This window comes from Apium graveolens, chromosome 7, assembly GCF_009905375.1.
Source record: "Apium graveolens cultivar Ventura chromosome 7, ASM990537v1, whole genome shotgun sequence".
NCBI classification, from domain to species: domain Eukaryota; kingdom Viridiplantae; phylum Streptophyta; class Magnoliopsida; order Apiales; family Apiaceae; genus Apium; species Apium graveolens.
Genome location: NC_133653.1, coordinates 147,005,258 through 147,032,656, shown reverse-complemented (window position 1 = coordinate 147,032,656; position 27,399 = coordinate 147,005,258). Strand labels below are relative to the sequence as shown.

The window sequence follows — 27,399 nt, the reverse complement described above, 5'->3', positions numbered from 1 at the left end:
GAACGCGAAGGCTGAAAAGAATGGGTTTTCTGTAGTCCGTGGGCTGACGGTTGATTATCATCCTGCGGCGATTCGCCGTGTGATTGGACAGCGAGATAGGAAGCCCGAGGAGGAGAACTGAAATGAAAAGACTGCTGAGGATTTTGACTTGGATTTGATTTGTGCGACTCTCTATCGACCGGGCACAGTTTGGACCCGCAGTCCAGGAAATAATGAGTATCGTCACTTTCCGGCGATCGCCATGAACAGGTATGCCCGTGCATGGAATGCATTTATATGTGCTAATATTTTGCCTTCTTCACATGCACACGAGGTCACAGTTGAGAGAGCACAGTTGTTGTGGGGAATTCTGCATGATGAGTACTATGTGGACCTTGGTGAGTTTATCTACCAAGGAATTCTGAAGTTTTTGAGGGGAGCAAAGCATATGAACATCCCTTATGCATCCACGGTTACGAAGCTATGCCGAGCAGTGGGAGTGAACTGGCCGGCTCATGAGCAGTTGCAGTTGCCAGTAGCTCCGATTGATTCTGGCACTCTGAATGGGATGCAGGAGTGGACCGGTGGTGAGCCTGAGGAGCATGGGCTGGGTTATCGTCTTCCAGGAGGGCGTCCAGCACGAGGTGCTACTATGGCTAGGCCAGGGCGTGGTGAGGCTGGTTCTTCGAGAGCTCAGGAGGGTGCTGGGATGGGTGATGCCCAGTATAGGAGGCTTTCACGGCGGATGGATGCCATGTATGAGACGCAGAGCAGGTTTGCTCAGGAGCTCACCCTTGCGTTAGGGACTGCTTTTTGAGGCCTTGGAGCTGATATCCAGTGGCCAGTTTTTGGTGAGGACTCTGCATACCCACCGCCTGATACTCCACCCACTGAGGGTGATGATGATGATGACTCCGAGTAGGTATACCCTGTGTTCCTTTCTACTACTTTCACTGAGGACAGTGAAGATTTTTAGTTTGGGGGTGGTAGTTAAGGAATATTGTGTGTGTGTCATTTAGTTGTATATTCATGATAATTTAGTTCATATAGTTGCATAATTTATGCCATTTAGTTTTTTTTATGAATGTCATGTAGCTCATGCATTTACCATGATCCTTTTTGCAATAAGTTATCGACTGAATTGTGATATTGATGCGAGTGTAGTGATAGTATTAAAGCGATATTAAGTTGTGTAGGTTGATATGCATGCTAGAAACAATTGTAAGTCCACTAAGTCTTAAAGAATGCGTAAGGGCTAGATTGTTGTTATGATTTGGTTGTTTTCAAGGTCAATCTACTTATTATACTTAGAATTCGATTATAGGTTCTTAGTGATAAAGACATGAAAAAAGAAAAAATTTTGGAGAAAAAAATATGGAAGTTGTTGCTAGTTGTGGCTAGGCGTCAAATGGCTAGTAGCCGGCTCGCATATGTTGCGAGTAGTCTAGGGTTGAGCAAGACGGAGCGAAACGCACTTGCTCAGAAGTTATTAAAAAAAATTGCATAATTGATCAAGAGTGGGCTCTTTGGTATTCGAGTTATTAAGTTCTTAGGGGACTTTGTGCCTAGTGACCTAAGGCTTTTAGAGTCTGGGATCCGCTAACCTAACGCTCGTTACATGGATACCATTGTATAAGTCTTTTGTGGACCTCACTCATTGCACGGTCAAATAAGCATTTGAGTTGTAAATAAAAAGCACGATTCCGTAGTAAGCTCCAGAGTTCTTGTAGTGTTGTATATCACTTTGTGCCTAGAATTTTTATTCTTTGTATAATCGTAGGATTGCCTTGAGGATAGTCTAGTCATAGTAATTGGTCTAGTTCCGAAGCATATCTGTTAAGCATTTGCACACACCACGTTTCTGGCTGTATGTCCGTTTGCATGAGTTTATTGATCTTTAGTTGTCTAACTGCATTCGTTGAGATGTGACAATTTGGTTGGTTAATTGTAGTAAGGGGGATCGTTGCATTTTCATATAGATTAGATTCATGCATATTTTTATTTATTTTTGAGTCTGTGATGCTTGAGGACAAGCATCGATTTAAGTTTGGGGGTGTGATAAGTGGCATTTTATACCACTTAGAACGTCTTAAATTGGCTTAAATTGGTGTCTTGAAATCAAGTATTTTGTGTATTTGATGCGTTTTTCTAGTGTTTATGCATTTCCGGGTATTAGTTGCATTTCGGGGGAGGAATCATCAAGAATAAGCCTTGGCATGTGTTCACCATTGCGAGAGGAAAGGAATGGACAGATTACGGTGAAGAAACGGAGCAAACCTGGATTTTTTCCAGTAGAGGCCTGCGCGCCCGCGCAGCAATGCTGAGCGGCCGCGCAGCAACCTGCGCGCCCATGCAGCTATGCTGAGCGGTCGCGCAGGGTCGGGGAAAAAGATAAATTATTTTAGACTTCTACTTCTGTTTGGCTTCCAACTTCTATGTAATCTGAGTTTTATGGGACTATTATATAGGTAGATTTGAGACGTTTTCACAGAGAGTATTAAGGGGATTATGTTTTAGATTGTGTTTTACGCAAGAAGCGAAGGAGATAAGGAAGAAGACCGATTTAGCACACCGCAACGAAGAGGAAGCATATTTTCTTGTGATTCTTGTTTCGTTGTAACGTTGGATGCTAGTTTTCTTGCTTTGACTTATTTACTCTTGTGACGTACTCTGTTTTAATATAATTAGTTTAGTTATTATTTTCTTGTGTTTGTTTGTCATGATTTCATATGAACCCATGATGGCTATAAGTTCTATTATGGGCTAATCGTGATCATGGGGTTGCAACGGATTTATTATAGAATTCTTTAGTTAATTGTTTAATACTTTAGTGTGTGATGATTGCATGATATCTAGTATTGGTTGTGCGTATTCGTCTTATGTGCGTCGCGAACATATAAGATAGGGTGTTAATCTCTTGTGAAGCGACGGTGGATCTTGAGATTTAGAACTTGCCATGCTAGCATAGGTTCATGTACGTTGAGCATGATTAGTGGGTAACTCTAACAGTTTTATTTGCCCTATGTAATCAAAAGGAATAACTTGAGCTTAAATCGTTGTGTTGTCAATTTCTGTAGACATATAGGAACTCTACATAATTGATGACTATTCAACTTCTATCTTAATTGTGGATGCTTGGTAGAATGGTATTAGTACAATGAAAGTTGGCTTTTATCAGTTTCGTGTTATTCGATTAATATCATCACTGTCACATGCTAAAGGTAATAACAATGGCTATAGAAGGAAGTAATAATGAAGTTGTGATCTCATGAGTGTTTTATTATTGATAAATTGAAGTGTTAGTTAAGTGGTTAATTAAGTAGTTAATTATAGTTAATATTTAATCAACATTTTTAAGTGTTATTATCTTAACATTGAGAAGTAATCGTACATTGGTGAGTGAGTTTAATTAGACAATAATTTAGTCTGAGTCTCTGAGGGAACAAACTAGAAAGTATTCTATATTACTTGCGAACGCGTATACTTGCGTGAATATTAGCGCGTGTTTTCGCCCTAACAAAAATCGTTGGACTTTCTAGCCACGTTCATCTTGGCCAAGCGAGTCATTCTTTTGTCAGCCATCTGAAAAAAGTAAGGGGCACGTAAATAGGCTATCTTAAAATGGCACACAATGGAAAAATAGACACGAAAAGCAAAGGGAGGAATCTTACCTGAAGAAGCGCTCCTGAAAAAGGCTTTGAGCTCCGACTTGCTGTTATTGCTTTGAGAATCTTAGCAGGAAGATAAAGAAGAAAACTAAGAAATGAGAAAGTGAGGAGTAATAGCCTTTCCTCATTCCTTTATATAAGAGGAAAAGGAAGTTGAAGGGACGAAAAGCCCATTGAGAACAAAGGCCCATAAGAAAAGGCCCAGAAAAAGGAATATTCCAGAATATTCCTAGAAATTCTAGAGCATTCTAAACAGGGTGTATTAAGCCCAGTAAGATTTGGTAAAGCCCAATAAAGAGGCCCAGTAATATTTGAAAAGCCCAATAGAAAAAGCCAGGCCCAAATCCAATTAGGATTTGGAAAATTCAATTTTAGCCCTAAAAGATGTAAGGACCAATGGAGAAGGCTAGAAAAAGACCAGAATCCAGGTCGAGATCCAGGTCGTGAATCTTGCCCGAAATCTTTCGAGCAGACACCCAAAAATAACGGGTAATAAAGACCAGAATTCAGGTCAAAATCCAGGTCGTGAATCCTACTCGAAAACTTTCGAGCAGGCACCCGAAAATAACGGGCAAAAAAGACCAGGATTCAGGTCGAAATCCAGGTCGTGATCCCTGCCCGAAATTTTTCGACTAGGCTCACGAAAACAACGGAAAAAATAGGATTAAATTGTAGTCGAAATTTCGACCAGGAATGAGGTCGAATTAGCCAAGCATCTTTCAGGAATAAAGATTAAAAACCCAGGTCGAATTTCGACTAGGATCCTGGTCGAAATCCAGCTCGTGGATCCTAGTCGAAATCCTTCGACTAGGAATCAAGAAAACCAAAGAATTTTCGACCAGGATTCAGGTCGAAATTTCGACTAGGATCCTGGTCGAAATCCTAGTCGATGGGCTCAAGATCAGAAGCTAAAAGTGGGGAATTGACGACCTAGATCCAGGTCGAAATTTCGACTAGGATCCTGGTCGTGAATCCTAGTCGAAATCCTTCAACCAGGATGACAAGGCTGACCCCTATTTTCGACTAGGATCCAGGTCGAAATTTCGACTAGGATCCTGGTCGAAAAAGGGCTGGAAATCTGAAAAATCCAGAAAATTAGGGAAAATCCCAGAAAATTAGGGAAAATCCCAGAAAATTAGGGAAAAATCCCAGAAAATTAGGGAAAATCACAGAAAATTAGGGAAAAATCCCAGAAAATTAGGGAAAATCCCAGAAAATTAGGGAAAATCACAGAAAATTAGGGAAAAATCCCAGAAAATTAGGGAAAAATCCAGAAAATTAGGGAAAAATCCCGGAAATAAGGGAAAAATTCCTAGAAATTAAGATAATTCCTGAATAAAAGGAAAATTCATTGTAAATGTGTAGGTCGCTCCATACTTTACGGAAAAACAAAACCCTGTAAGGGAACGAATAGACTTAACTTCTGCGAAACCTAATCAATGTTTCCCAAAAGTTGGGGGGCAAATGATAGGGATAAATAAATTATGATTGTATAATTAAATACTGCATTAATTGTACAAGCTGTGGACTGCTAGGCCCAATAAAAAGATATATGATACTCAGACCAGAAAGGTTAAGCCTGATGGACCAGATCAGGCCTGATGAAATAAAGAAGGCCCAAAAGCCCTGATTATTAATTAATTTTGTAATTAATTAATAAGGGAAAAATCAGATGTTGAGAAGAGTCCCGATAAGGATATAAATCCTTAGAGATTAGCTTCAAGGGGACCTAAAAGGATAAGGAATCAGTTTCCTACTATCTAGGACTCCAAAGTCCATTCTAATTATAAGACTTGCCCACCAAGTCTCCTATACCAAGTCCAATTCAAGGACTCCCAACACCTATATAAGGGGCCTCACCCCACAAATCAGAACTACGTTTTTTTGGCTTGATTCTCTAATTCACAGAGATACGTAGGCATCTCGTAAAGGCAGATCGAGCCACGAAACACGAGAGCAGCCATTAAAGGCCTTGAGCTCCCGAATCTTAGTAATAAATACAGCAAATAATAACCTTAGTTTTTTATCCATAACAGAAACTTTCTTCAAAGAAGGTTTTATTTAATAATAATCATAGTACAAACTATGATATTCCTTACAAGTATAAATGGAATGCCATAAACTACCACAATAAAAACAAGGATTTTGTGGTTTATATCTAACAAACTGACTCTTAACTCCTGATTTTGAAGGTAAGGAGTTTATGTTCTTATTCTTCCTGCAAAAAGAAGCCAGATGGTTAGAACTTCCACAGTTATGACACGTTTTCCTAGGAGCATCAGGAACAGGCCTATAATCATTGCTTTTATTCACACCTTCCTTTCCATTCCTATTTTTCCTAGGTGATTTTACCTTATTTGCATTCTTAACATCTTTCAGCTTATGCTTAAGCTGCTTCTTAGTCATTAAGCCTATGTTTACTTCAACTGTCTTTTCCTGTTTTAGTTTGTCAGAAGTTAATTCCTCTTTAACTTCTGGTTTCTCATTATCAGACTTTACAGTTACAAACTTAACAGGTTTTAATTTTGGCTTTTGCTTAGCAACAGGCTTAATTTCTACAGTTCCTTTATCATTCTTATCCTCTCCATAACCTAAGCTAACCTAAGCCCTCTTTCGAATTTTCACTACTTAGCAAATTTTGAGTTAATCTGCCAGAGTGAGTCTAAGTCCTGATAATCTCTTTTTCCTTTTCTAACTCAGTTTTTAGAGATTCATTCATTTTTAGCACTTCATCCCTAACATAAAAAGCATCATCTCTATCCTTCTGAGTTTGATGGAACATAACTAACTCTTTCTCTAAGAAATCAATTTTTTTCTTAAAAGCAAGATTTTCAGAAGTTAATCTTTCACATGTTAAAGTTTGATCTCTATAACTAACAAACATGGTTTTAAGATATCTTCTCAACTCATTAATATCATCAGTATGAAAAGCATAAGTAGTCTGAGGTACCTTTATTTCAGCAGCTTCAGAACTGCTCTCAGCACTTTCTTTATCAGCATTTGCCATCAACGCATAGTTCTCCTCACTTTCAGAGTCTGAGGTGTCTGTCCAGCTTTTCTTCTTTGTGACAAGAGCCTTGCCTTTGCCACCCTTTACTTTCTTGCAATCAGGAGATATGTGGCCTTTCTCACCACAGTTATAGCATTTGACATTGGTATAATCTCCTCTATCAGACTTTCCTCCTTTGCCCTCAGATCTTCTGAAATTCTTCTTATCAGAACTTGTGCCTTTCCTGGAAAACTTCTTTCCTTTCCTGAACTTCCTGTATGCAATCTTTGTGATCCCTTTCACCATAAGAGCACACAGCTTCATCATCTCCTCATCAGCATCAGTCTCAGGCAAGCTTTCAGAATCCGAGTCATCATCACTTTCAGAACTTGATGACTCAGTATCAGATTTTGTGAAAAGAGCTTTACCCTTGTCTTTCCTTAAGGTAGCTGCCTTGGGGAATTCTTCTTCAGCCTTAAGAGCAACTGTCCTTGACTTTCCTCCTTTCCTCTTGCTTCTTTGTTCCATCTCAAGTTCATGAGTCTTGAGCATTCCATAAATTTCATCAAGAGTTGTTTCATCAAGATTGTAGTTGTCTCTTATTTTTGTTGCCTTCAAATACCAGCATTCAGGAAAAGTTAACAGGAATTTAAGGTTTGAATCTTCAAGTTCATACTCCTTATCAACCAATGACAAATCATTCAAGAGTTTGACAAATCTATCATATAAATCAGTCAATGACTCATTAGTCTTTGAGTCAAAGTGTTCATACTCTTGAGTGAGTATTGTCTTCCTGTTCTTCTTAATTGTATCGGTTCCCTGACACCTTATTTCCAGAGCATCCCATATCTCCTTAGCAGTCTTGCAGTTAATTACCCTATTTGACATTACATTATCAATGGCACTATGCAGTAAGTGTCGTACCTTAGCATCCTTAGCAATTGATGCTATATCTTCAGCAGTATAATCACTCTTCTCCTTTGGTACGGTCTTTGCTGCTTCACCTGCAACTGCAATAGCGAGCTTGGTTGGTTTGTGAGGCCCTTCCTTGATTCTATCAAGATATTCTGGATCTGTTGCTTCCAGGCACATGGTCATCCTCACCTTCCATATGGAATATTCAGATGGTCTCAGTATAGGAATTCTGATGGTCTCATACCGACTTTGAATTTGTGTCTTTGGTGGTTCTTCAGTTTTGGTAGGCTTAGTTGGAGTGTTTGTGTCAGACATGATTGTGTTTGGATCTTTAACTGTATGTGCGTTAACAAATAGGCTCTGATACCACTTGTTAGGTCACACACACTGTAGAGGGGGTGAATACAGTGTAAAGTACAATCAAATCGAACTTTAATATCACATGTAACAGAAAACAAACTTTATTGAAACAATAAACTCTGTTACAGTATGGAATTGTTACCTCTCAGTGATGAACAAATATCACGAGAGCTGTTAGGGTTAATACGAATAATCTTCTTGAATATGATAACACTTATAGTGTAAACCCTATGTCTGTGTTTATATACTACACAGTTACAAGATAATCGCTAATTGATATGGAATATAATTCTGCTTCCTAATATATATCAATCAGATATCTTTTCTTCCAAGTATTCTATTCTTCATAGAATTCCTTCTTCATGCATATCTCTTCTTATGTTTATATCGATCTTCTTTCCTTTAATCAGCTACTGTCCTTATCTGAACGTCCTTCAGCACTTAAGTTCTGATATCCATCTTCTGATGATTATCTCCTGATAATATAATTACTGATATCCTTAAGTCCTGACTTCCAGTAAGTACTGATTTATCCTGTTTAAGTAAGATTTGTAAACTAAACATAAATCATATTAGCCATGACATTATCAAATATATCTAACACAAAGATTCTCAGAAAAACGTTGAGATAAGGTTAGATATATGAGATCACCTTGCAACGATATTTTTATACAGTTATAAACTGGAACTCTGTGTATATTATACATGTCAGAGGATTTCAAAGATTGTGAAAAGTATATATGTATATATATATACTGAATATTTTGCGACTTGGTCGCGTTAAGATATCAGCTTGGTTCATTTATTCTTGACCACACTACACCATAAAATGCCTACTGTAACACCAAAAAAAAGTTGCATTAGGGGGTAAATATGTTGCTCTTTCCCCATTTTTAAGCTAAGTTAACATTTTCTTAAAGATAGGTTATTCCATGTTGCCTTAGGGGCCTAAGGTAACATCTTTGGTGCCTAAGGCAACATCGTGTTTTAACCTGTTTATATGTTGCCTTATCTTGCTAATGCAACATAAAGAGAGATCAGTTGTAACTTGTTTTTTATGTTACCTTTGAGTTCTAAAATGTTTTTAAAAAAGTGGGACCCACATTGGGGCCCACAGTTATTACGTGGAATATGGGTCCCATTTTTTTGTTATTGTAACATTTTATAAAGCTAATGTAACACTTTGCTAATAAAAAAAATGAAAATTTGTTGTTGATATTTATGCAATCCCAAAAATAAATTCATTAACCCAACGATCCATCCAACAATACCATTTCATAAAACCGATGTACAATTTAAATGTACTATATCTAATACATCCCAAACTTCATAATCTACTAAATACAAACATTACAAGTCTAATTTACGAGAATCGCAATTAACTTAACTAATCTAGCAACTATATTTAGCAACACGGAAAAGAGAGAGCACATGTATAAGATTCTTCAGTTGTGCTAACAAGTCTGGCTTCCATTTTACCCAATTCTGTAGAAATCTTGTTGTTGCTCTGCCACGACACCATTCTGTACTAAAAGTCCACTAAAGAAATAAATCACAAAGGAATAAATGACAGACTTTATTCTTCGCTTCTGGTCTGTTAAGTTTGATTCCTGGCATGTTCATTAGTTTTTACAAATCGAGACTGTTACATGATATACATATCACTAAACTAGAAAAATAAATTTACAAGAAAAAACAATTTAAGATTAACTAAACATTGATAAAAAGGAAAAATAATTACTCTAGCAGAAGTAGCTTCAGGACCTGAGAAAAATTAACCATGCCAAACTAATATTACTCTAGCAGAAGGTGATAAGATGTATATTTACTTAAGTGGATGTTTTCACCTCTGTGGTAGACTGATAAGCGCTGAAATTTTTCTTCAAGCCTCGAGTCCCTTCCATCATACTCTGCGCATAGATATACCCATGGGCTTAGTGTTATGTAGCATTGAAGCTTATCCCTGTAATTATTAGCAATCAAGTAAAGGGTGATGTTAAAAATTAAAAGCTTGCATTAACTAATGCACTTCCCAAATTGAACACAGAAACACGGGAGAGAAGATAGGGAAAAAGGAAAAACAACATTCATGGAACTTGAATTTATCTTTTTTCTAGGGGTTTTTTTATCTTCTGTGTCTTAGTTAAAGTTTCTGTAACTTTTAGCTTATTGTAAATTTTCAGAAAAATAAACATCATCATAATAATAAATCGACATGGTGTTGATGAACCGGTGCCCAGTTTGATACATTTCTTGGGGTGTGAATAGAAATTTAACCGCTGCTAAATTGTAGATAGTACGGTGCAACTACAACTTACAGAAGCAAATTTATACCATTAACATCAAAACACACCTTATGATGAAAGTGAAAGCCATATTCTTTACTTCTGCTCGTCAGTTCCTTTAATTCCTTAAACTCCCGCATAATATTCTTTCTGCAATTTTTGCAGAACTTCTTGTCTTCAATCCTGGCACATTAGCATAATTTAGTTGATAGGAGAAAATCAATAAATCATGATTAATAACACTGCAAGAACTGGCTTGGGTACCATTTCTAGGAGTTCTTCATCTAAACCATACACATCATAGCACCCTGACTCTTTCTTACTGACACCAAGAGTCCAGATAAACTATATTAATAGAAATTTTTGTGAACAGATGAAGAATTTGCAAATTTTGTGCCTCCTGCACTAGTCAAATATTGCATTTATGAGAAGTGCCATGGTGAATCGCCATGCATATATAAAAAATTAATATAACTAAATATCAGTTTCGCTTTATCCTCCAAATAATATTATAATCCCACATACTCAAGAACATGAAGGTCTGCCTGATGCCTTTCAACATAATATATTAAATCACATACACAATCCTTTAATTTGCAAAAGATTACCAAATTCTCTGCCACCAGCAATACTACTGCCATGCTTCTCCTACAATCAGTACATAAATAAACATCTAATCACATTCCAAAGAAAGAATTGAAGTACTGCCAAGTGTCAATGGTGACCAATTAAAAATATAAATAAAATTGTCACACTAATATTGCAACGAAAACTACAGTAGAGGACAAATGTATGAAAGATTTATGTAATCTATTATTATGTTTTTACGTCCCAAATCATAACACTCTTATTTAATCCCACCACAGACGACGACTGGGAGACATCGAATAATAAAACTAAAAGAGAAAACAGTGCATAGAAATGAAGAGAACACTCCCTGAAAGTTGATAACATGTGGTAACTTAACACTCCATGTTTTAAGATAAGTGACTGTTCACTCGACAAGAAGGCGAGACCCGCTTCTGGTAGTCTCTAAACTCTCAGGTCTTATGAGGTCTAAGAACTACTACTAGTTTGATATCTTTGTTAACTTATTAATATGGTAGTATATTACATATTACATCAATTCTGAATGAGGAATACCAGGTCAACAGAAGAGGGATTGATCTAGTCTCCATAAATCGACAGAGATATCTAGTTTGAACACAAAGATATACTTCAGGGCATATATTTATCTACACCTACCAACTAATAAACCAGCAGAAATAAAATTTGTTTCAAGCAAACCAAATATTGTTCACCAGATATTATTTTTTCCTTTCTCCCTGGGGTATATAAATCAAACTTGTAAGTTTTAATGAAAAATTTCTACAGCCCCTAAATAATTGTACTCAATGCAAAATATATACAGTTGTTGATAGGTACTTACAGCCTTGCAAATCAGGGCAATGAACAACAGAACAATAACTTTATAAAAATAACATATATCCTTAAACTCTAAAAATCCAGAAACAATAAATATTAACTTGTCCAAATATGAACAAAAAACAAGTGAACAAGTAAGTCAAAATATTGGACAAACTTTACACCAGACATTGGATTTAATCTTCTAAAGAGCATATAATAACATTGGACTAGTTAAGTTACAGAGATATAGAGCATAAATCCATCAAAAATTGAAAATCATGTCAAAGCCAAACTAGAATATACACACAGACCAAGATACAAAACCAAGATTCAAATTAAAACTAAAACAATGAAAATAAAGCTAAAATACCTGAAATCGAAAACCCGAAGAAGCTCTTCAAAGAAAAATAGAGAGCGATTAGTTGAATTCATGTAAATAAAAGCCCTAATTGAACTCAATATTGAAGAAACCCGTATTTTGAACTCAAAATCAAAACCCTGATTTGAAGAATCCAAAATAAAAATTAAAAACCTAATAGAAGTCTTAATCAATTGAGTCTTAAACATAAGGTAAGGTAGAGTGCAGTGAGATTGAAGAGCGGTGAAATTGAAGACAGGAGTCAGGCGACCATTTAGGTGAGAAAGAGATAGGGGTGAGGTGAGTTACTAGGGAGTGCATAAGGAACTGTGGAGCGGATTAATAAAGATGAAGCAAAAAAATGAGCGGGTCTTTTGCCGCTCTAACATTTCACCTCCAGCAATTCCTGATGTGTTCTCTTATTTTTCAATTTAAATTATTGTATTTTATATAATTTTTAATAATTTTAAATTTAATTAGTATATATCTTTACTACAGTAGTATTTAATTTAAAAGTTTATGTAATAATCATTTATCTAATAAGATTTTTTTTAAAAAAATATTAATTACTTGTATGCGATTTAATTTTTTTTATGAAGTCAAATAAATTTTTATTTCAAGTTTAACATAAAAAAGTTTAGAAAGTTCAAATTTATTTAAATAAAATCTTAATTAATATTTTATACTATTGATTAACTTATCTTCAAACCACTTATTGGTTGAAAAATAAATAAATTTTAATATATATTTAAATAATTTTAAAATTAAATTATTATTTAATAATTTTTTTATGTAAAAAATAAATATATATTATTCTATTAATAATCTAAGGCAACATTTATCCATACATGTTGTGATACTCAACACTTTTATCTAAGGTAACACCACGTATTTGTCTAAGCTAACACCAAAATCGCAGTATTCTAATAGGCTAGATGTATCAAAGCTAAGGTAACATAATCAAGTAACACCCATCAAAAAAATGTTGTGATAGGCCATTTATGGTGTAGTGCCAAGACTTTAATGAGTACTATGAAAATGCTCATATATTGTTAATTATTATACATATTATTTCGGTGGGCTTGTTGCTCACCCTTGCTTTCTTCTTTCATCACACAACAACAGATAGAAAAGATGAACAGGACCAAGCTCCCAATTCGCAAGCGGTTAGGAAACGTTCCGCAGTTTTCTGGAGGCGTTGATGCCGCAGTAGCTGAGGTAGGAATTACCAATAGGCTAGGCTTTCAACTATTGATGAACCAGACTTATGTATATTATGAATTGTAATAATGGCAAAGAAAATGTAAATTTATTCAGAAACCCTTTTAAGGTGTAATGGCATATAATTGTGGAATAAAATGACTCGTGTTATTTTTGGATATTCATCTCTGAGACTATAACTTGTTGTGTATGTGTTTATTGTGGGGTCACAGTACGGAGTAGTTGATTGTTAATTAAGATTGGGTGTTATTAAGGGAAATGGAACTCGTGACAACCCGGATCCCCGACCCCGGATTTGGGGGTGTTATAGAAATGTCGGTCGATAGTGATAATGAGAAGCGTAATCGAAACGCTGAGCGTCGGGCCGTCACGCTGAACGTGACCCGATACGCGTAGAAAAGGGTAAAGATTAAAGAAGGACAAATTCTCTGATTGTATATGTATGATTGCTTATCTGTGTGCATGACTATATGCTCTGTGATATTTTTATGAATTTAGAGGAATTATTTATTTTAAATTAAGGTTTATTTAACCTTCGCGCATTTTTATAAAATTATCAGAGTAAGATAAAAATATGGGATTTATTGTGTTATCTTCATAATAGTCCTAGAGACTTTTTAAAAATAATGAATAGATTTATTTGGTGGTCATTGCATTTTAAATTGATTTTTATGTGGAAAAATGTTATTATTAAGGCGAGCTTGCGAAATTCATATAAAATCAACCGTTCGCTCAAATGTTTATTATGAGTAATGGTTGGAAAGCTAATTTCGAGATATACGTATTAAAATTGTCATTTGCAATAATTTTCGACTTTCCGACAGAGATATATTTTATGTTTGATTTGTATTGTATTTGAGTAAAAAGAAAGGATCAAATAAGCATAAAAAGGAATTAGTAATGTACTAATTTGCCCTTGTCTTTGATGGTGTATAAATTCATTCTTTCCCCCCTTTTTCTATTCTTTTCCCGTGCACCCCATTTCCCCATCTCTCTTTCTTTTTCTTTCTTTTCTTCACTCTCTCTCTCGGCTACTCCCTCTCTCTCTCTCTCTCTCTCTCTCTCTCTCTCTCTCTCTCTCTCTCTCTCTCTCTCTCTCTCTCTCTCTCTCTCTCTCTCTCTCTCTCTCTCTCTCTCGGCTCCCTCCATCTCTCTTCTCTCTCTCTTGCATGCAACACCCAATCTTCACTCAAACTCAAAGATATTTCTCTCTAAAGTTTCTAATTTCGGTATACTTCTCAAATTCCATTTGCATGTGAGTATTTGTGTAAGTGTTTTGGTGATCAATTCTATGATAGTGTTCAAGGAAATTGATTTCTTGATACAAGATCATAAGAGTGAATTCAAGGAGATTTTGTGGTTTAAAACTCGAGAGGAGACCCGTTGCGGGCTCTCTTAAGTTTGACCACTACCGGCTATGATCCAAGGAGAGCCGGTGGAGTTTTAATGATGTGTTAATTTAATTTTTAAGCCTTACATGTTTGGTTTCTTGAAGGTTTGAAAAAGGGTTTTGTATTTTTAGAAACTCAAGTATGTGATTGATAAATGGATTGCATTGATTGTTTTAAAAAGAATTTGGATGTGTGTAAATGATTTGATGCTTAGAAAATTAAATTTGAGGGTTGCATGTTGAGGATTTTGGTTCGGCTTTGTACTAATAAAAAGGGAGAATTGGATTTGATGACTTGATCTTAGTAAAAGTTAAGCCTAATTAGTGAAAAATGTGATTGCATGTTAGTTTTAAAGAAGAACAAGTAATGCATGTCAATGTTTAGACCTTGAGTTGTGAATCTTGATTTTAGCCAAATAGAAAATGGGTCTAGAAGAGATTTACTTGATGATTAAGTGAATGCATGCTTGTCGATTGAATAATTTGATTAAAGCCTAAGTCATTATTGATGTTTTATTTTGTGATTCGAAAATTTTGATAAAAATAAGTCAAAAAACTAAGTTAAGATTTAAAACAAGTTGGAAATGTGATATAAGACTTTGCATGACAAAAAATTGATCCTTGCATGTATGATTATTGAAAAACCCGAATGGGTCTTATGCTTAAAAAGAGAATTAAGTAGTTTTTTGCTAAATATCTTAGTGGCTAGTGAGAACTTGATTGTATGACAATGATTGGATGGTGTTGTGTTCGAATTTTGATAATTAAAAGAAGGTGTTGATTTTCGATTCTAATGTGATTATGATTCGGATTTTTGATTAAAAAAGATGAAGTTCAATTGCGTAAATGACTCTTGTGATTTGCATTATTTGTGTTTGATTATATGAGATTGAAATTGAGTATACGTGGTTGTGTTTATGTGTATGGCCGAATGGTATATAAGTAGAAAAGTGACTGATTTGGATCCAATACCTTGCTAAGTGATTGCATGTGAAATCCTAGGAGATATGTGATTCATTTGTGTAATTGGTTGTTGTTATGGTTCGAATTAAGGAATACAAGAAAAAGGGAATTAAATGTTTTGTTATTAAAGAACTATAAGTGAAAGTTATGGTTGCAAAAAGGTTTAGTTGTGAATAAATCATGTACTCGTAAGAGTTATATCAGTGTGATTTGAGAAATAGTTAAGGTTAAGCAAGTACGCGTCGATCGATAAGTATATAAAGATATAAAGGTTACGAGAAAAGAATGTGTTATGTGCTTATGTGTATAAGTTATACTCGTATATTTGAGTCAAGAGTATAATCGAGCTATCGTATTGAGTGATCGTTCCGGGAACGAGAGTTGAGAAACTGATTAAGGTTTTAGTTTTATTGTAGATTCGGAGCGTGAGGGCATTCAGGCTAGGAAAGGAAAGGGTATACTAGGTGGCAGTAGTTCAACCTTCAGGAAAGCAAATTCAGGCAAGTAACTCCCATTACTTGTGAAAATAAGTTATAGAGAGGTTATTGTTCATACCATGTAGAGTATGGAACTGTTAATGCTTTGAGATATCCCATTTTGATCTTGATAAACTGTTATTTATAAGCTTACTGATTTAACCCTTTGTAACCTATCTTTTCTGTTCAACTTATTTGTTATACCTTGAACTGTTGCATTTCCTATAATTACCTTTACGAACCCCTTGTAATGATTCCATATTTCTTGATCACCATCTCCCCTATTGATCCTTGGAACAGTCTGATCCTTTTAACTTAAGTACCTTGTTGTCATTGAATCAAAACCCCTAGAATTTCATCTTGTTTATCCTTGATTCATTTCCTTAACTTTGAATTCTTGAAATTGAATCTAAGAATGAGTTTCGACTTGAAAGAGTCCGAATGATTTCATATTCTTGGTAATGATAAAATGAATTTAGAAAACCTATCTTTTTTTGTTTCCAAACTTAAGGTTTTCCAAACGAATTCCTGATGGATTGGATTGGGATGTAAGAGGCTAGTGGGACTAGTCCAGTCATGGTAAGAGGCTAGCGGGGGTAGTCCAACTTAAGGCTGAAATTATACCGATTGGTACCTTAAAGACCGGATGGAGGTCGGTACGGGCTGATCACCCGTATTATAATGAAATGGAAAGATAAAGTGATCCAATCAAGGGTTCTAATTGGTTATTTAAAAGGGAACTGAAACTTTCTGTTCAGTAAATTGATTCTTGAAAATGAAAATGGTTTATATTGTTTTGAAAAGAGTTGATTGTATTAATGTGGAGCTTAAATCTCGAGAACCCTGATTTTAATCAGTTGATCATAAATTTGATCTCATATAATGAAATACTGTTGCTTTCCTATTTCTGAAAGATCTACTCTGATCCTTTAATAATTTGTGATGAATGTCGGCTTTCATCTGGCGTTGAGCCTTGTTCCTTGAAAGCCCCACATTTTCCTTCATAACTTTCCTTAGCCCAAAAGCTGGAAATCTGCCACCTAGATAAAAAAAAGTAGAATGCCCTCAATTTGGTAAAGTATATTATGGACTTGATATCGTAGAACTGCTTTATAGTTACTTGCTGAGTTTTATACTCATATATTTTGTTTTAATCTAACCATGACAGTTAAGCAAGAAGATGGCCAGGCTTAGGCGCACTGCTCGTAAGAGCGTACCTGGTGGTCCCTATCGTGTTGAGGGCTTCCGGTTGCCAGAGCAGGTAGTGGTATTTCTGAGTGAACAAGCGCTTAGAAGGAAAGTTGTAAAGATACAATGGGTTATCTGTCGGTTTCCAGCCGGAATCGATTATGTTTATTTAATATTTTGGGGTTGTAAGTTTTATTGTATGATTGGAAGTTGTAATCTTATCTCATAATCTATCCTATTTGATCCTGTTAGTAGTTAATCGGGGTTTATGCTTATTTAATTATTATATTAAAGGTGTTTGGGTCCTCATTTCCTAACCCCGAAATTGAGGGCGTCACAAATCGTGTTAAACAAAATATCTCCAAAAACTAATCTTCTTTGTTCACCATCCATAAAAGGTTGAAAAGGCTAAAAATATCTAAAACACATTCACCCTTCTGTGTTGTATTCAACATCTAACACTAATGGTACCTTAAAAATAAGGTACGTGGGGATGTCTTAGTGATTTAGGAATCCACTAAGACACGGTTGGAGTGTCATTTTATCTCAAATTCCTCGTATTTGAACTTTGGAACTTGTGTAGGGAAGTTGTTGGACTTACTCTAAAGGGTTGATAGGTTAATGGTCAGACAATTGATTACTTTTAACTTTTCCGTTGCATCAAAATGCATTACATTGATTTTAAATTTGTTTCATGCATAACATTGATTTTAAATTTGCTTGTAAACAAGTGCTTCAAGTGGATGGATTATAAGTTATTTGTTTAAACAGTTTTCTTATATATGTTTGTAATATATATTTTTATTTTATGATTTTTTCCCCGGATATTAAAGTTTTATTGTCTAAACATTCATGGGCAATTTGTGTGCCTTTTCTGTCAGATGATAATCATTTTTGGATGAAAGAAACTCCTTTTACAAATATAATTTATTCAAAAATAATTCATTAATGAAAATTTTATTCTTATAAAAAAACATGTGTTGAAAATATTAACTCACAAGTTATTATATTCAATATAATCACAATTTAAGCCCAAGGTAGTGAAGAAAAATGAACAAAGCACAACCACAAAGGGAAATAATATAAAAAAAATCAATAACGTTAAAAGCAATTAAAAATTAAAGAGTTTAGATATATTTTAGCTTTAATAGCAGCCGAGCGCCGAATTTTTAAAAAACATAGATGCCCCACCTCTGTTTTGTTGGAATGCCGCGAATTCACTTTTAGGATAAAAAAAACAGCAGAGTAATCCGTCTCAGACCGGGAAAGCTCAACGACAACACAATAATTCTCCTGAAAAGTCTATGTATATGTATATAGAGTTTTACTCCAATACAAACTAAATTAAATTACAAATTACAAAACTCTGTAAATAACTAATTTACATATTGAAAATTAATAAATATAAAAATAGATTTTATATTAACAATTTAGCGTCGATTATAAATTTTTTACTAACTAATAATCATTGAATTGCTAGGAATCGCTAAATTACATAATATTGATCAGTAAATGAGTGGTGTCACCGTCATAAATATATACGTGGATTATTTTATAATCACTAATTATACTTATATCAATCACTAATTGGTCACTAGTTTGTAGTTGGTATTCTAATATTGGTTTGTATTTGATCAGTAGCATATGTATATATAAGGTGCCAATCCATGGAGGGCTCACTTAGATAGAAGTCCATAGGAAACTATTTTAAAAAAAATATATAAATACATAATTTATTTCATTTTTCATCATATATAGTTACAAATTTTAATAAATTAAAAATAAAGTTGCACAATTTTTTAATTTAAAAAATCATTAAAATTTGATGAAATAGTTTAAAGTGGTTCTGTTAGTGGAATCACAAAATATCACACTTAACCAAAATTATTCCACAGTAAAATCAAATACATAAAATTATTTTTTTTCAAATTTCAATTTTTAAACGTTTTATCATATTTAAATATAATTATTATTCTACATTATCAACGAATTTGATAAACTTATATAATAAAATTAAGGGTTATCTACGGTTTTTTATATAAAAGGGTTCTTTCAAAATGCATGTATATGCAGAAGAGTGAAGGAGATGAGAGGCTCTAGGATTTTCCGAAATGATCCATCTCACGTCTCTCAATCATCACTATATCCAACATATTATATATTTATCAAAAGTCTAATTATTATTGTACTAAAATAATAATAATGCTCATTCATATGTTAATATATAATATATTATACAATAAACTTATATATATATATAAATCTTGTATATAATTTAGTAATTAACTAGCCTTTGAGCCGAATAGGGCCTCTTTGAGCCGAATAGGAAAATTCAGCTAAAGACATGAGCTTAGCCCCGAGCCGAACATAAAGTGTCATTTTAGACTTACAAGCCGACCATGAACCTACATTTAGGTATCCTGAGCTGAACAAAATTTTCTTTTCTATGACTCACAAGTAGTGACTCAAAACTAATGTCTTGAGCCTGTCAAGAGAATTTACAACTCGTAATTTATAACTAAAACAATCAGTATATAAATAATCATTGTTGCTCTTAGTTCTTGATTAATTTCACTATAAAAATGTCTTAAATATACAAAAATAAAGTTCATGTCCTACAAGTTGGAAAAATCTCCAATTGTTAGTTTACAAAATTAAAATCAACCTAAAGGCAAATAGGTCTTAAACTTTTCATTTCATAACAACATAGTGACCATCACTCACGTTCAGTCTCATGACCAAATAATTGATGTTTTCACTAAATCGTTGCCAAAAAGCTACCTTTTAAATACAGCTGTCCAAGATCTCCATCATCGACCCGATGCTGATCTTGAGGGTGCTGATGAAGATAAGTCTGGATAATATTATTTGCTGACATATACATATCAGTTTTTGTAAAGGTATTTTCAATATTAGCCTAACCACACTTTAGTTATTAGCTGTTTGTAGACAATACACATCCCTAGATTCGTATGTAATGCTTTTGTATTATCTAAAAATTGTTCATCCCTTATAACGAAATATACAATACACAAATTCAATTTGACATTATCTTTCAAATAATTTTCTATATTTTTAAGGTCGTCCTTACCGTCACATTATAGACTATACAATACATACTTTTTAAACACCCTCTAAACAAGTCGAATAAACTAGTTATTCATACTTCCAATTTAAAATATATAATCCAAGGAATGTAAGTGAAAAGTAACCTCGGTCAAATTGTGACCCTTTTTCAAGATTAAGGTCAAGTCCCGAATCCGAAATAAGTCGAAGTCTATTAGCAAAAATGCAGCCAACTTGGATAATTCATATTCCCCCGAATGATCATCATTTGTGTTGTACTTAGTACTACTACTTTACTTTATAAAACGAGTGCTACAACAATCTCTCAGTGGTTCCATAAATCCATCAAAACATTCATTTATTATTTATTTTTAACTAACATCTCCCTCATTTTAAGGATATCTTAAATTTTAAAACAAATTATAAAATTAATATCTTTTTTTATTACATCCTAACACATATAAGATAACAAAGGCAAACCTGGATGGCATGAGAAAACTAGTCTCACGTGGTCATGCTTTTAAATGGCTCGAGCCATCCTCCTAATGTCGCCCGTATGATCTTACGAACCTCATAATAGGGTTGTACAGACAAACCGCTCAACCGCATCCAACCGCTCAATCGCTCGCAATCGAATCGTATTTGCGGATAATCGCGAAATACGGGTTGGTTGTGGATTCAAATTTTAAAAACCGCTCATTCGCGGTTTGGATGCGGTCTTAAATTCTTGAAGCAAAATCGCAACCGCAACCGTAACTCGTAACATATATTTATAATAAATTATATTTCCAAAAATGTAGTTGATATCATATAAATTAGTAAGTATACATATTTATTAACTAATTTTAGGTTAATGTTAATACATCGTTCATAAGATTCACAATTATTATAAGATATATAACCAAACAAATGAAAAATGTAAGGATAAAAATCATAATATCGTCCATACGATGATACAGACACTGTGCCTCTCAAGTAGAAGGTAAGGATAAAAATCATTAATTAATAAGTATACTTAGTTTTATTTTTACAATGTATATATTAAGGCTCTATTTAATTTCCTGAAAAATATGTTTAATTTTTCTGTATTTTTATTTGGACTCAGCGATAAAAAATTTACGAATATATTTTTTTATTGTTCATGTTTCTAGAAAATTCTTCATACTAGTGTTTGTTTGTCTTAAGAAAAATAATCTATTTTTCAAAGGAGAAGATTTCATTCAAGAAATGTTGTAAATTTCCAGAAAGTTACTTACCTTTTCAAAAGGGAAAAACACTTGTCAAAATGTACATTTTATCATCACTCTTCAAATACTTTTACATAATCCATTCTTGCATAACCTTATGGGGTTTCAACTTTCACCCCTATAATAAAATTAAAATACAGTTTCTGGTTCATTTCTCCGAAGCTCCTTTTGGAAATTGATTCATGGCCCGACTCAATAAAATTCTCAATGGTATATCTGAGACGTTCTTCACCTTCTGGACCTCTTTATAAACTCACTTAATATACTCTCTTAGATCTCATCATCTTTCTGCTTGATATTGGTCAAACTATTGATCAGAGGGGTGTATGCCACTAGAATTGAAGGGAATCTATATTAGGAGATAAACAACTCCCTCATTTGCTCCCATAACCTAATTCATCCTAGATGAAAGTCCTTTAAATCATTGGTGTGAATTTTCCAAAAGAATTACAACAAGCAACCAACATCTCGAAGGTTCCTCAACTTACTATACTTTCATTTCCGTGTTAATTCGGCTCAAATACTCAACTGGATTTGAGCTTTCATCAAAATTTAAAATTTGCATTGATCTTATAAAACCTGGGCGTAGGGGACTACTTTACCTTGGTGGAGAAGAGTGATTTATGGTCAACCGGGTTTGAGATTACTTTTCGAACCTAAGCGTCTAAAATGCTTTCTTCCCTTTATCAACTCTGAATTGGTTAGTGATAATTCGAGCTTCACTCTAATTCTTTCATTCAGGGAGCTCTCATAGAGCGGGATCTCTACCTTCGTTGTTCTAAGTAGGATATTTTTGGTGATCTTTGTGATTCTCAGTATGAGACATGTCTTTATTACTCTTATTGATTGTTTAATTACCATACTTATTCCAATTTATGACACATGTCAATGACACTCACAATCCTAGTTGGCGAGGCTTCCGGATCCTGAGCTTATTCATCTTGGGACATGTGATCCTAGAATTTCCTCTCAAATTTCTCAACTTTCACCTCCTCTTTTGATGGTTAATAATCAATTTTTTCATTATAATTCTCTTTGTAATTAAAGCCCAACTTCGTTGGAGTTACATTGTCATCTTTCGGTTTTTTTCTTGAAACAATTTCAACTTCTTTCGCCACCTTTTCATCTTTTCAGATCTGTGCTCAAGAGTATCGAGCCATTCTCCCATATCTAAAGGCGCCTGGTTACTGACATCTCATTTATCATCTTCGTTTCTTCTATCATTGTCTTATGATGTCATTTTATCGTTGTCGAAATTGTGCGCCATTTTCCCTCCTAAAAAATGGTTGTGTAGAGCCCTTCTTTTAGTGATATTTGTAGGTTGATTTTTGAATTACAAGAAATGAAGGTTATAGTTTTGGAATAGTGGAGGAATAAGGTGTAACTCAGCCGCCCAAAAAGATTTATAGTTGAATTTCCGAAAAACACGGTTGCTAGTTTTTTGAAGAATAGGCTGAATCTACAGGAAATCTAAGAATCTTTATTTTTAAAACTCTCTATTGGCTAGTTGGAAGTGAGAACCCTATATTTATGATCATATACCAGAATATATGTACACTAAGTATCAACCTGGTATATTCCAAAAAATACTATAAAATGGTTGCATACCCATGTATATGGAATCAAGTCCTTCATGTAGTTATCTATCAAATTGTTTACGTGTTTTATCCCATATTATGTGGGATAAACAATGTTATTTATATTTATTCACTAAATATTATGTAATGAACAGGTTTTCCATTCGTACTAGGACCATGAAAACTCATCTTGTCATATCTCAACAATATACAGATACAGTTTTTGTTGGGATTTTTCATTATAATAAAATTCATGTTTGCCAATAAATCTCTAATACTAAATTAGTCGATTAGTTTCCATTTCTGATATGCAAGAAAGAAAGTATGTGTTGTTTTATATTCAACAACTTGGTGAAATAAACGCGCTTCACGCAGTTGTTAAAATTATTTAGAAACACATTTTTTTAACTGAAATTCAAATTATTGAAGTATATAATTTACTTGTAAAACCTCTTGTAAATTCCTCGGCTTCATACGATATTTTTTAGTACGGTGTGACTTGTGACCCTTCCTGCATCTTCATATGTTTTCTAAAATATAGCCTTGATGTGAAAAGTTGGACTCGACTAGGGAGAGTAGACCAATGGTAACTGATAAGAAAAAAAAAATATATTTAAGTGTTTAAAACCAAGTTATCTGAAGTTTAACCTTAAAGAATAATACCCATCTATTGAAACTAACTCTTTTGTTGTGAAAATTTCTACACTCATGAAAAAAAAATTAATGAACTTAAACAATTTTAGTTACCTTATCGGCTCAAATATGACTTCTTTTAACTTTATATTATTAAAATTGAAACATTAACATGCCAATAATTGAAAAATACCATGTTCAGGTGCAATATGCAATATATGGATAAATATATCAAAATACAAATCATATAGGTGTGATGAGGTTATTCTGGGGTCCACAAACCCCATAAGAAAAATAAGAAAGGGAGGGAGTACGCGGACACGAACCAAACAGAGCCTGCTAAAAAAGATCCTAAATTTGAATGGCGATTCACCGTCTCCTGTTCCTCGTTACAATCCTCGTCGCGGCGACCACCATCTCCGTCAACGCACGACCTTGCAAAACAATACTCTTCATAACCTCCTCATCATCCTCCTCTCTCCCCACCAATCAAAACCCTAATTTCCTCTTCCCCAATCCCCGATTCATCACTTTCTCATACACCCATCAACAACCCCCCTTCCACAAATTCACCTTTAATAAACCCGATTCTTTTTTGACTTCTGATGATAAGTCAACTCTCAATTATGATTCCTCTGTCGGCAATTCCATTCGTGATCGGACTCTCGATATTTTGAGTATTGTTAGTGCGCTTTTGTTTGGCGTTGGCTGCGGTGCGCTTGCCGCTGCGACTATGTATTTGATGTGGTATATTTGTTCTGCTCGAGGTTTTGATTTGGGTGTGGATGACGAGGAGGATGAGGTTAGTGCTGCCAAAAACAAGTTGGGGTATGTTGCCGTCCCGGTTGATGTTCCTGCTCCTGTTAAACAAGTTGAGTAGGGTATGGATTGCTTTCGACTTTATATAGCCTATGTATGTGTGTGTATGTGCCGTTGAACGGTTATTACGGTTTTATGTCTGTTTAACCTTGAATTGAACTGGAACGTTTATGCCTGTTTTATGTTTGTATTGAATCATTGCATCTAAATATATTTATTATCCACTACTTGAGTACTTGTATGGACAGTGTGTGAATGTTTTACGGATTTTTATATGCCAAGTTATGAATACTCTGTATATGATGATTGGTTTTAGTGTCACTGTTAGGATGTTTAACCCAAGATGTTAATGAAGGAAAACACAGCTAGAGAGCTTATCAGTCATTGGTTTCTTGTATAAATCGAACAATTTTGGGACCCAAAATTGTTTTTAAAAAGTTCATTAACCCATTAAGATTTGGAGGGCGGCTACTAGTCTTTTAATCTTGGTTTTTTAACTGCAGATAACTGAAGTTTGATGTGATATAATTGGGAAGTGGAGGGGAGACTAGGAGGTGATGAGGTGGGGGGTATTTGTATGGTTTTCACTTATACGTGTTTGATTGTTTTATTTATTTATGAATTAGGTTTTAGTAGTTTGCACAAGAAGATTTGTTCCTTTAGTTCTGTAATGCCCCTGGTAGAAGTTCCAGTTCCGGGCGAGAGACTAAATTAGGTGTGTTGAATTACAAGGGTATGCGCACAACAGATAATTAATAAATTGGTTTTGGTTGGACCTGTTTTAGATAGGCTAGACATTTTATGACCAATATAGGATTAGAGGGTTTAATTTAAGAGAGATACTGCAAATGCCTAAATTTCTAAAATCACACTGATAATGAAGCCATAGCTTAAATTTTTGTGACAAGTCTGAATTGAATAGAATTGAGTGATTGCTGCACGATATAAAATGAGTTCAGCTCATCATAATGAAACTCGTGCCAGGACTTAAAATCTATTTCTTCAGGTACAAGATAACTGTTATATCCTAACTCTAAATGTTCTTATTAATATAATTAATCAAAAAACTAGTTATGCAAATTAAATATGTAAATATATAATTGACCTGAACTGAGTAATTCTCCTTGCAATCTGTGTTTATAGTCAGTCCCTCCCCATTGAAGAGCAATTAAGGCCTTCTTTTTCTCAGTGATTTATTACAGTATTTATAGCTAAATTAATGTTTGGTACATTTGTTCGATTACAATATCACAGCATTCTCACTTATTGTTTTAAATAGATTTATAATGCATTATATGAAATTCTCCTTTCTGTTTTCCATAAAAACCTGATATGTCAATGTGCCATGTTCAAAGGCAATTTTTTCTGTCTTCCTGTTTAATGAAACATTCACTCATTCACTTAATTATTTGAGGTGTTGGGTCATTTTCATTTTACTTTTTAAGTTCGAGAGACTAATACATGATAGTTGATATTTGAGGTGCGAGTATAATTAGTGATTAAATTATTAGTACTCTTTCCTACTAACTACTACAAATATTTAATTCTTGAAAGAGTGAAGTACAGGCACGACGACAATCGTGAGAAACATGACCATTGGCAATATTTTAACTAGCTGATAAAAGTTAATATATATATGCATGAATAATGTGCAATTCAGATGGGTTTAATAATGGCATAAATATTAACAAAAATGTTGTGAACTCGTTTTCTTAATAGTGTGACACTGAATCACCCCAGTGCAGAAAGGGTTCTCTTGTGCTTCCAGGTGAAGTTAAGAAAACTCAATTGTATGAAGACGCACATAACATTAATCCCTGGTCCAGAATAATAGCAGGATGAAGAGTATATGAGTGACCCATTAGTTTCTTTGGAGTATGCATCGGTAAACTATTCAAAAGCTGCTAGTTCTCGGACAATAATAAACAAGGTTCAAAGCAAAATCTTATTTGTGAAGAGGTTCGCATTTAGCAATGCCAGGTGGATTATAATAATATTCATTCTTACTATTAGATAAGCTTGCTGAAATACGATGTTCTACTTGTTAAGTAATCAGTCCATCTAAAATCTTAAGATGGTAGACGAAAGTCCGAACAAGATTTTATACTTTCTAACATTCTCCTTCAATCGTACGATATTTTTCGTTACGTTGACAACAACAAATATAATCAATATAAATACCAAATATTTAAATTTAATAAATGGGGTGGGAGGAATCGAACCTAAGTCCCTCCTGAAATCGAGCTCTGATACCATGTTAAGTAATTAACCCATCTAAAATTTTAAGGTGGTAGAGTTTGACCCGAACATGATTTATACTCTTCAACACTACTAAATGAATTAGGTAGAACTTTTTGTTGGAAATGTTCATGGTGCGCAACATACCGAAGGGGATCTGCCCCTTTCAAGCATTTTTATTATTAATATAATATTTTAATTTATACATTTGTGAGGAAAATATTTTTATTATTTAATCTTGGTATGTTTCCTATTTATTGCAAATTATTTTGTGATGTCAATTTTATTTTTTAAAATAATTTTAACATTTGAAATCTCTACACTTATATCACATTGATTTACACTCATATTATTTTTAATTATTTTGATTGTTTAAAGAAATTTGGAGTTATTTTACTTTGAATTGAAGAGTAGGAAGAATGCTAATATTTTTATTATTTTGATTGTTTAAAGAAATTTGAAATTGTTTTTCAAATAGAAGAGTCCGGGAATAAGTTCTGTTAGTGGTATTGATTATAACTTGAATATAATAGAGTTTCTAATGATTATAATAGAAAACTTTTATATTATTGCAGATTAAATTCACATTTATGGACTATTTTTTTACCATCAACTTTAAA

General features: G+C 34.1%; 1 protein-coding gene across 1 annotated transcript; it reads left to right on the top strand.

Moving 5' to 3' along the window:
- Window positions 1-24,083: 24,083 nt before the first annotated feature.
- Window positions 24,084-24,602, top strand: LOC141674095 (uncharacterized). Its single transcript, XM_074480819.1, has one exon. It carries the CDS (start codon window positions 24,084-24,086, stop codon window positions 24,600-24,602), a length of 519 nt encoding a protein of 172 aa, XP_074336920.1.
- Window positions 24,603-27,399: the final 2,797 nt, after the last annotated feature.

Bases quoted from the DNA above. Each gene is read 5' to 3' on its own strand.
- LOC141674095 (XM_074480819.1), top strand. From the start codon at position 24,084: ATGGCGATTCACCGTCTCCTGTTCCTCGTTACAATCCTCGTCGCGGCG.